Source organism: Musa acuminata, chromosome BXJ1-11, assembly GCF_036884655.1.
Source record: "Musa acuminata AAA Group cultivar baxijiao chromosome BXJ1-11, Cavendish_Baxijiao_AAA, whole genome shotgun sequence".
Lineage (NCBI taxonomy): Eukaryota > Viridiplantae > Streptophyta > Magnoliopsida > Zingiberales > Musaceae > Musa > Musa acuminata.
Genome location: NC_088337.1, coordinates 3,169,061 through 3,180,753, shown reverse-complemented (window position 1 = coordinate 3,180,753; position 11,693 = coordinate 3,169,061). Strand labels below are relative to the sequence as shown.

Here is an 11,693-nt window from a genome sequence, read left to right as displayed (position 1 = left end):
AGACAAAGGCAAAAGTAAAAGGAAGAGCTTAAGCTTAAAGGAAACATGCAACATGGGAAAACATGGCCCCATGGAATCACCATAAAGACAACTATATCTTATGGGGATATTAATTTTTGACATGTGAACAAATTACATGCCAAATTTTGTTTAGTGAAAGCTGGGCATATAAAAATGGGAAATTTGTGAGAGATTAGGATGAGTGATACAAAAAATAATAGGTGTGTAGAACCTTACGATATTTGTACTGAAGCATGAAGAAGTTTAAGAGATTTAGGATAATCCAATTAATTGTACATTTAACGAAATTTTGAGAACAAAAAAAATTGTTATATGATTAGAGGAAAAGTTTTTTTTAGCAACATATATATAAATAATGGATATACTAAAAAAAAAATAGTTCTCAAAGCGAATAAAAGAAATGACAAATACAAGACAATTATATGTAGTAATAGGATGACATCTATCAACTATGAAGATCTTTACCAACTAAATAAATTAATTGACATGATGACAATTATTAAGATACTTGACAATATATAAAGAAGAAAGTCTAACTAACTTGCTAGACATATTCTAGAAGTATTTCATGGTTTTTTTTTTTTGTTAGTGGTGTTGCCAATGAGATCTAATCAAAACTAATTCTAAGTATATGAAATCAAAATTTTGGAATAAGAAAACTACAGCCAAGTATATGAAATGCAAATTTAGGAATATAAAAAAGAAGAATGCAATAATTTAGATAAATAAGAAGTTTGTAAGAGCAAAACTTTGGATATTATGAATACATTATTCGGCATAAAAATGGAATAACGAAAGAATATAAAGATATTATAAAACATGGAATTCAAAAGTTTCTGATAGATTTGTCAGGTTAATAAAAAAACTAAAACGTGTAGTTGACAGAGAAAAAAGAAAGGACAGAATAGAAAACATTCAATGAGATGGCTTAATTTGGTTTTTAATGTAAGAAGTGGTCCATCAATATATAAAATGATTACATAAAAAAGAATGAAATAATTTGTCTTGTTATTTTGATGAGTGATTACATAAAAAGTGTCCATACAACACCAGCAGCTGAGCTGAGCTGAGCGATGTGATGACTAGTCATTGGATACTACTATGAAGCCTTAAAGTTTTGGACATAATTGTTCCTCTTTGAAGCGACATCATAGCATAGTGTCTATTTAAATGGAAATAACATCATAGTCATGAGATCAGAAAGTTCTACGATTTATTTACATAAAAATAGCATTTTTCTTAAGATCAAAGACAAGAGTCACAGATTGCACAAATATTCATCTCGATTAGTACAAGTCGTTAAGTGAAAATAGAATAGAAAATGAGCAAGCAATAGGGGTTGCGTACGAAGAGCCTAAAAGATAAAACAGCAAATATGGCATAGAAGAAAAGTATACAGAGATAAAAGGCCCATCAGAGATGCGCACATGTGTAACTTTAGAGGACCGATAACAGCAAAGAGTGTAAAGCCCAAAAGCCAATTGTTGGATGGATCAAAGCCAACACATGTGGGGTTCATAAATGCTGAAGGACCATGGCCGTATTACAAGTAGAAAAAGCTAAGTGGAGCCAATGACTGATTCCCAAACCCCGAGGTTGGCACAGTGCAGGAGGACATGGGAGGAAGTGCTGATCCCCTCGGTCTCATTGTAATGGCCGTGATCAGAATGAATTACGTGGGCACTGGACGCATCAGAAAAGATGGGAGTCTATAGCTACAGACATATTTGTTTGAAGAGTATAAAGGAATCATAACATTTCGGTGGGTGGTCGCCTTCACAGGGGGAATGTAGCGACGTATTAGCTGATAAACATCATCTACCTCTTAATGGATAGCTCAACAAGATCTACTCTTTTGATGTGGCACAGCTCATCTGTAAACAAGCTCACCATCAAATTATGATGGCAATAGATAAATTAGGGAGAGAGCGAGGGGTGGGATTCTCCAGATTGTGAACACCCCTTTGTCACATTTAAATAAGTTACTAATATGTATTATACATCATACATCTCAAAAAAAGAAAACATATTATGTCAATCATGAAAATATGATGTACCAATCCTATAACGATACTCGTCTACGTCAATACCCTTCATGCAACATTCTCCTATCTCAACTCGGAAATGGAGCAACTCATCATGTCATACGATTTAACTCATAGTGTAAAAGGATAACAAACTAACTAGTCTTGCAACAAGCATTACTCTCGGAATTATTTTTCTGCCTGACAGGATAACTATCAAGAGCTACATCCTCGTTTTTCACACTAGAGACTACTCTCACTATCATCAATCAAACACCATTTCTTGTCATATTGTATGCATCATTCTCATTGTTAAGCATTATTCCCTTATATAGCGCTACTACTCCATTGAACCATCTTGTTATTGTGCGTACAAATAATACTCTCAATTATTATAAATGACACAAGAATAACGCCATATGATAATAATATGGCACACTAATTTATTGACTTCAACCATAATTTTAGCTTTTCCTGCTCTCACTATTTGGACTCAGAGACTCTATAAACCATAACCTTTAAAAATATCCTCATTGACTTAGAACGTTCAAATAGAATCATTCAAGAATTTCGAACATCTTTTTTTGTTTTACATGAACCAATATGAATGGATGATACACATCTATGATCAAGTAAAAGAACTGATGTGAATGGTTGATAACGATGATAAAAAAAAAAAAACTTATTAAGTAGTTCCCCCTTAGATATGAATATTAAGAAGCTCACTGTAGCATCCAAAGACGCTACCAAACCATCAAAATAAAGAAAGCGTCAAAGAAGATGTGTTGTATGAAAAGATACACAGAATGGAAGGATATGATCATCACCTGTCACCAGCTTTGCAGGGAGGAGACGGAAGAACAGGATCCCATGTAATCTAATCCTTCCGGTTGCCAAAACAGGACCAACCCCACAGTGGAGAAAAGCCATCACGTGGGCACAATTGTCAAGCCATAACAACAACAGGGATTGCCACCACCACACACCAAATCCCATGTCTGCCTCCTTGCTGTGAGTCTCAAGCAATCCACCAGCAGACCCTTATAACATACCACCCCACACCCTCACATCATTCTCTATTGCGTGTATTTTATTGCACATAAGCTTCCCATTTTTCAACCTTGCTTTGTGTTTAAACCCCTCTGCTCCAACGCTTGACTTGCTGAAATATAGAAAGACCAAAACACTCAGTGCCTGGATCTGCCTGCTTGTTTTTTTTCCCAGCTCTCCCCCTAGCCATCATAATATTCCTCTTTCCACAGGTTGTTTGTGAGTTCAGTGTCTGAACTCCACCGCACTTGCATTACTTCCTCTTCCTCCCTGTCAGGAGGCTCCTCCATGTGGGGGGGGCTTCTGCGCAGGTAGAAGCACTGATTCCTGAAGGCCAAGCGGAGGAGATCATGAGGAATTGAGAGGGAGATCGAAGATGTTCAAGGCAGCACGATGGAGGAGCGAGAAGAACAAGATCAAGGCTGTGTTCAAGTTGCAGTTCCAAGCGACACAGGTCAGTTCGGTCAACGCATCAGATCTTACCAGCGCCGAACGAGCTAGTTTTGAACCCCCTTCGTGATTCGTGTAAGCCAAGTAATCTACTGGAAAATTTGTGGGCTTGATCTCGTTGATTCCTTCAGGTACCGCTGTCGGCATCGGAGGCGGCGACGGTAAGCTTGGTCCCTCTCGACGTCGGAAAACCGACTGTGAGATCAGAGAGGGTTGCGGTGGTTGGTGGAACCTGCAAATGGTCGAACCCAGTTTATGAAACAGTGAAGCTAACGCGTGATCCCAAGAGCGGAAAGATCAACGACAAGTTATACCAATTCCTTGTTTCCACCACCGTATGAGAGATGAATGCGTCTTCTTTGCTTTGACATGTTCTTCGTCGAGTGCTCTGCTTCCAAATTATGTCTCATCACTGGAGGTTTTGCAGGGATCCACCAGAGCTGGACTCCTGGGAGAAGCCATTGTTAACCTGGCAGATTATGTTGAAGTGTTCAGAGCTTCATCTGTTTCGTTCCATCTCAAGACAGAAGCCATCTTGCATGTGAGCATTTCCTCCTGAATGGACAAGCATTAATTAATAGAATTCATGAGTGCTCTGCTAGATCTGGGTTGCTACAAAAACAGATCTGGTCAGCAAAAATCTATCTCCAGCAATTGTCTCCTCCAAAAAGAAATCACAATCCCAAACAAGTAGAGATGAGCTTGAAAAGAATTGAGACACTTATAATAATACCTTGTTACCAAGTTTCATTCCCTAATTAATGGGCTCTTAACTGAAATGACAGGTTACCATACAGAGAATGCTGGATGACGTTGCAGGAAGGTAATAGTACTCAGCATGGATTATTGTATGGAAAAAGGTTTCAGTACAAGCTTCTAGTGAGATGTTCAATAATTGATTTATGCTTTTCAGGGAAGTTGAAGAAAATGGAGATGCAATCATGAGGCAACAAGGAAGAACATTACAGAGCCAGTTAACCAAAAGTGACAATGAGGAAGGAGTCAAAGCTCTAAATGGCAGGAATGATGTTAACTTGGTGAAAGTAAGTGCAAGTCTCTTGCAAAAGAGTACAGTTTTAAGAAACTTCACTATGTTAGTATTTCAACTATGATGCACAGAAAATCACCAACTAAAAGTGCTTCACAAAAACACATGATAACGCAGATATGATGTACATGAAACAAAGAGAGTATTTAACTTATGACACTTTTATTTACCATATGCATTTTGTCGAATCTTGGTGCCTGTCGATTCATCAGTCAGTACTGGAATTGTGTTTGGGGAAACAAGTCATTGTCCACTAGATGCTATACATTTCTTCTCTAGAAAACCGAAAACTTTAAACAAGTGCAACAGTCTAATGTGAATATGATTGTCAGATGTCTTTGAATTCAAAATAGCAATCTTTCAGGAATCGAACCTAGGGGATGTATGACTAGGAAATCTGGAAAATATATAATGTCATCATCATGCTTTCAAATCCCCAAGATACATATGAAATTCTTGTATCTTATTTTTAACAGGATGTGTCATATATTAGCAGAGAGGCAAGGGTAAAATTTCCATCGAGCAGAAACCTTCCCACTTACGATGACTGTAATGGCAAACTCGAAAAATCTCACAGTTTTGATGCTATATCAGCGGCTAGTTCTGATAGTAGCTCAGAAATATATACACCAAAAGAGAACAGCATCAAGAATGGCAACAACCAAAAAGACTCCACCAGCTTACTATCGCCTCTTGCGGACATTGGTATGCAACCAAAGTTGATGACCAGCTCAGGTGATTGGTCTGAAACTTTAGCTCCTGATAGAAGCACGGATGGATCAACAAACAGCTCAGGCGAGTCTGGGTTAACAGAAAGACTGCAATGTTCAGATGAGACTCTTGAGAAACTAAAAAACGAAGTTGTCATTTTAACGAGGAAGGTGGAGGTATCAGAACTGGAGTTGCAGACTTTGCGAAAGCAAATCACCAAGGAAAATAAGCGAGGACAAGATCTTTTAAAGGAAATAAGCAGCCTGAAGGAGGAAAGAAGTGCTTTACGAAGAGAATGTGAAGAACTTAAGCTTTCACAAAAGAGAACAGATTTTGATGAAACACTTTCAACTGAATCACAGCTTGTTAGAGAAGATCCTTTGTCCAAGCTAGAAGAAATCAAACAAGAGTTATACCATGAGAAAAATCTGAATTCAAGTCTTCGCTTGCAGTTACAAAAAACACAGGAAGCTAACTCTGAACTGTTACTTGCCGTCAGAGATCTTGACGACCTGTTGGAGCAGAAAAACAGGGAGACACTCTGCCATAAATGCAGAAAAATTGATGTCGAAGCAGAAAATGATGAGGATATTCAAGGTTCGAAATTTAGAAATCAACTCCCACAATTGCATCAATCTGAATGTAAACAAGTGTTGCTGGAAACAACTTCAGAAAATGATAAGGAGCAACATGCATTGTTAGTCAATGGGCATAATAACATGAGGACTGAATATTCACTGGAGGAGAAGATCGCTGACCTTAACAGTGAAATAGAATTGTACAACAAGGACCGTGAAGAACTTGAAATGCAAATGGAACAGCTTGCTTTGGACTATGAAATTCTGAAGCAAGAAAACCATGATGTCTCTCATAAGCTGGAGCAAACGCAACTGCGAGAGCAACTCAGGATGCAGTACGAGTGTTCAGCACATTTATCGGTTATCAGTGACCTTGAAACCCATGTTCAATGCTTAGAGAAAGAACTTCAAACACAGGCTGAATCATTTGAATCAGATGCAGACACACTAATGCAAGCTAAAGTTGAACAAGAGAAAAAGGCCATACAAGCAGAGCAAGCACTGAGGAAAACACAGTGGAACAATGCTAACACCGCTGAACGACTTCATGAGGAACTTAATAAGCTTTCTTCACAAGTTTCATCTGTATTTTATGACAACGAGAAAATAGTGAAGCAAGCTTTAAAAGAAGCTAGTGAATTGCGTTCACAAAGAAGCCATCTGGAGAAAATGTTGGAGGAAACCAAGGAAAACCTAGTATCACTGCGAGGGCAATACCGTATGAATCTTCAACAGCTATTAAACCTTGTAAATTTTAAATCTAAAGAAGCAGATAGGCTGCACTTGGAACTCAAAAACAAGAAAGAGGAGCTTGAAGATTATAAGAAGTCTGGGGAAGCAAGGCTCAAAGAATCCTGGGAGAAAATGCAATTACTGAAAAATGAGATTGAAAATCTCAATATGGAGAATTATCTCATGTCAGGACAGAAAGAGAAATTGGCAGCAGAGATGGAAAATTTGGAGTCAACAAATACAGGAAATCAGTTAACGCTACAAGTTAAAAACTCAGAAAATGAAATTCTCAAGAACGAGATAGCACTATTGAAGCAGAAAGTAGAAAATACATTGGAGGAATTAAGCGACCTGAGGAACATGAAAGATGAAAAAGAGACCATGATCACAATGCTAAACTCCAAGGTAGAAACCCTTGGAGTGCAGTACAATGACCTGAAGCAATCACTGTCTGAAGGTGAATTAGAAAAAGAGAAACTGAGGAGACTGGTTTCCAACTTGACGGGTGGTCTCTTAAAGGAGGAGGATATGATAATCAGTTCAGAGGAAGAACTTGGGAACAGCTACACCAATGTAAGTATCACCAAACATGAAAAGATGACATGGTCTAGCACCTCATGCTCCTCCATAAAGTTAGAAATAAACCCACCACAACAAATGAACATTCATGTTTATGCCTGCACATGCACAGATACATAAAAAAGTTAAAACACAACCATTGAAATGGAAACATGCTGAGTAGTGCTTTAAAAAATATTGCTATATTGGTGTGTTATTTGTAATTAATAAAATGAAAAAAATATGACAGGAAGAAACAGTAATGATACATTCATCATTACAGAACCAGAAGAACCAGAGAAATGAGGTCAAAGTTATGGAAATATCAGTTAGTTGATTCAAACAAAAATCTCTTTGTGAATGAGGAGATCTTAAGGCATTTTGGCATTCATAAATTTTGCATATAGTTAACACGAATGTTGAGAATTCTTCTTTTTACTTTTGTGAAACTGCTTCAGCATAACTTGATGTAATGAAAATGTTTTTTTTAACAAGTAAATTAAGACAGAGCTACATATTGTCTGAATGAAATTTGAGCATGTTTGTAGCATTGACCAATAGTGTGGGCACCATAATAGAGGCATAAAAATGTTATTTGTTTTTTCTTAAAGATAATTACTTAAGTAATCATCTAATGCAGGAAGGCAAACCTTGCCAAAAAAGCAACAAGTTTGCTGGCACAAATGATTTCGAAGGTGATGTTGTTTGTCTACAACAGCAAAGGGTGGGAAACAAAGCACAAAAAAATGATATAAACAACAAAGATCAAGAATTAGCCACAAGGTAACTGTTCATGAATTACCAGCATTTGTTATAGTGTTTCTCCTTCTGCATAGAACTTCTCGTGACTATCACATTTATTTTATGGCAAATGATCTTCTGATGACTTTAATCCCTTTTGCAGGCACTCTGGAACTAACTCAGAAGAAAATCAACACATTGTTTCCTATATATGTGATCAGTATACATTTGCTAAAATGTTGAGTGAGATGGCTCTTCTGAAAAGACAGAATGAATCAATGGAAGCTGAGCTGAAAGAAATGCAAGAAAGATATTCTGAGATAAGCCTGAAATTTGCAGAAGTAGAAGGTGAAAGACAGCAACTTGTGATGACAATCCGGACTCTTAAAAATGCTTTGAAGAATTAGTGTTTCTTTAATGTTAAACAAAAAATGAGTCGTCTGTATAGGCAAGCAACTGGATGCACCAGAGATCCAGGGCTTGCAAGCCCCGAAGCGATGCCAGATGTCAAATAGTGTGTACATTGATAAGATATTCTTTTCCGGTGAGTGCAACTTATTTCCTTCGTTGAAAAAAATTTCCAGTCACACTGGTTTGGGTGCACAAAGAGTCTCAAAGTTATATAATTTTTTTTCATGAAATTCTAAATTGCTGATTTCTAGTCAACAAGAAGTGTTATTCTTGATTTGAACATTCTTATGTTGATTATGAAGATCTTGAGGTATCTAGAATGTACATATCTTTCTAAACTTAAGCCAACAAGTAGCTATGCTACAAGGAAACGCTGACCGAATTTGATCTTGCCTACCACAGAACAACAAAATTTTGCAACACTAAGGAAATGAACTCCTCGAAAATGCAGATTCTTAATATTTCCTGATTGTTCCAGTGTTTTGACAGATTTATCATTGGTCAAAGTTCCTAACTACTAGATTGCATGAATCAATGCACACAAATCATTGTGAGACTTTCCTATCAAATGTTAAGAGTTCCTTATTTCTCACGTCTGATAGCAACACAACCAAATTCTTCAAAATGCTAATGAAACCCCCTACTGCAAATCAATAACAACAAATGGTCCATGTAGTTACTAGTTAACTCTTGGACACAGTTGATGTTCAACTGGAATATGATAAGCAATCTGTGCTAAATGTTTTCTGCAAAAAATAAAAATAAAAAGGTGAGATACAAATGTTCCAAAGTCTCTTCGGCTTTCAATACAAACTGCAACTGCTGAACAGTTCCCCTCAGCTGTAAATTATCATTAGTTAGAATTGCATTTAAGTCCACAGAGAGATATAGCAGGATAGCAAAAACACCTTTATCCCACAGTCAGTAGTGTCACAAAAAAAAAAAAAGATCAGATTCAAAACTACACTGCTGTCAAGCCAAAAGAATCGACAGTATAAAAAAGATACCATTTAGCAAAATCATTAGAATCTTCAAAGACTAGCTAAATATTCATATCTACGTCTTTTTCTTGAGTCCACCAGAGCTATTACAGTTTGTTAATACCAGTTTGCCTTTCTGCCATTTTCATTTCCTGTAGAATTAGCAAGAATGTGAAAGAAAGTTCTTCATATCATTATAAAATAAAAGAAAAATGTTCAATGAGCTAAAATATTAACAATAAATATGTTTTTTTCTGCTCTCAACAATAGGGTATATTTTCCAATGATGCCTTAACAAACAATTTATGCTTCCACTTGACCATGTTGTCATTGCTGTAATATTGGTAACTATCACAATTAGAGGGCCTTGAATTTGAAGTTGAAGGTTGCAATAGATACTTGATTATCAACTTAACATATGAACATGAATGGTGTTAATGGTGGGAAATCCTCCCCAGTAAATAATAACAATAATTTAGGATCTTAAAGTCATTCCAGATGGAGGAGGATTTAATTCTTAACAATAGAAGCTTTGAGTTGAACTAGAATATTATTAGAGAATGTAGTCCCCACTGCACTTGAAGCTTCTAGATACCATATTTATTTTTCTTAGTCAGCGTTAGATGTATTTTCATGATCCAAAATTCTTGCAAGTAAAACCTGTGTTCATTTGATGAGCTTTCTGACAGATACTTGTCCACCAGAATATAACATAACTTCTTTAACCTTGATAAATGACTTGCAATGGATTCTCACCATAAAATGGTAAAGTATTTCCTTTACTTGATAAACTGAAAACTTATTTCTGATCCTTCAGAGATAACCTATTTCATTTCATGGTTGCTCCCTATATAATTGGAATGTACATCAACTCTCAGAATTATCAGATTTTAACTTGTATGTTAAATTCATGAACAAAATCTTGGTCCAGTGCCATTATCAGTCAGCGGCCGAAGAGAATGATGTTGGTATTGGGTTAATTAGTAACAGAGCTGCAATTGCAGCTTAATTGTAGCCAGCGTTTAACTTCAATCAGCTTAACACAGATCCGTTGCTGAGCAAAGCTTAATGTCCAACCGTACCATATCGAAACGCTATCAGTTATAATATCAACATCAGACCACTCAAAAAAATCAAGCCAAAAATGTTGAACGAAGAACATGGAACAGCAAAAAAACGAAGGTCAACAGGACTTCTCGGAAGAGACTGATGATAGACAGAGGGATCAAGATCTCCAGAATGGCAAAAAGTAAATTCCATCATCCTATGCTCCACAAAAGGTCACAGACTTTAGCCTCGTTGCCAAACCAGAAAAGGAAGTGACCGGCAGTATCTGAAGAGCAGTCATCTTATTTGTTCACCCTCTAAGATAATAAGCAAGCATCCCCGTGTACTTAATAGTTCTATAGATGAAAGATAAATCAGATCTGAGATCCGTTAGATTCGCTGTTTCTTGTGAGAAATAGCAAAAAACCACAAACAATGAAACCGATTCCAAAAGAGCAAAACAGAGATAACGTAAAAGAAAACTGAGACTAATACCATGAGCATCATCATCATCATCATCAGAACGATTCTTTCCCATGCGTGAGCAAACGGTGCATCGTCGATCAAGATAATGAGGAACGAGTGATTCACCTAAGAGGCGTCGTTTCCTCGATCTCCAGACAGGGATCACCGATCTCCGAGGGACGCTCATCAGAGGTATTGCTAAGAGATAGGAAGCACATGTTAGGGTTTCGATCGGGAAGCGGGAGCAAAAGGCGGAGGGTAGTTCTATTTGCCCGAGAAAGAATGATGGGAGGACAGAGGGAGAAACTGTGGATTCCGAATGGAAATGGCGCCTCCAGGGGTTTTATAGGCCAGCACGAACAAAAAGCAGCGTCGCCGAGAGACGTTATTGCGATTGGGATTTAATTTACATATTTGTCCTTTCTGGGTAAGCCCTTTTGGAATTCTGCTATTTATATATTTCTTATTAGATGGTTCCAAAAAGAAGCAAATATTTAAGGTTCATTGAGACAAACCTGAGTAATTATGTAAGTTCTCCTTCAAAGGCAGCAGCTTCTCCATGCACCTTAAAAGCTTTCGCCGTTTCCCCATGGTGAACTCACGTAGGGTATAGTCTTCGTCGGGCCATATGGTGTGGATGCGCCACCCTCCACCACCACCTGCACGTTGGTCCACAGTAACAACCGGCCTGAGAGGTGGGTGTGGAGAGAGTACCGCTTGTAGCGCTCTACCTGGTTACTTCTATGGCAGCCAGAAAATGTTCCATAGAAATACAATTTCTAGTAAAAGAACTGCTAACCAAGATTTTAAATCTCAATTTGGTACCGATTTCAATACTTCATCGGACTAATACATTTGATAGTTAATCAAACCTGTA

The 11,693-nt window shown here is 37.4% G+C and overlaps 1 protein-coding gene across 1 annotated transcript; it reads left to right on the top strand.

Annotated features, from left to right (window-relative positions):
- The first annotated feature begins 2,889 nt into the window (after positions 1–2,889).
- On the top strand, positions 2,890–8,500 carry LOC135596883 (uncharacterized). Its single transcript, XM_065089134.1, has 8 exons — positions 2,890–3,549; positions 3,677–3,880; positions 3,973–4,086; positions 4,331–4,368; positions 4,459–4,588; positions 5,070–7,187; positions 7,813–7,955; positions 8,077–8,500. Exons 1-8 carry the CDS (start codon positions 3,472–3,474, stop codon positions 8,318–8,320), a joined length of 3,069 nt encoding a protein of 1,022 aa, XP_064945206.1. The 5' UTR covers positions 2,890–3,471; the 3' UTR covers positions 8,321–8,500.
- The last annotated feature ends 3,193 nt before the right edge of the window (positions 8,501–11,693 follow it).

Bases quoted from the DNA above. Each gene is read 5' to 3' on its own strand.
- LOC135596883 (XM_065089134.1), top strand. From the start codon at position 3,472: ATGTTCAAGGCAGCACGATGGAGGAGCGAGAAGAACAAGATCAAGGCT. The intron at 4,087-4,330 runs GTGAGCATTTCC...CTGAAATGACAG, and splicing joins AGACAGAAGCCATCTTGCAT to GTTACCATACAGAGAATGCT. The intron at 4,369-4,458 runs GTAATAGTACTC...TATGCTTTTCAG, and splicing joins CTGGATGACGTTGCAGGAAG to GGAAGTTGAAGAAAATGGAG.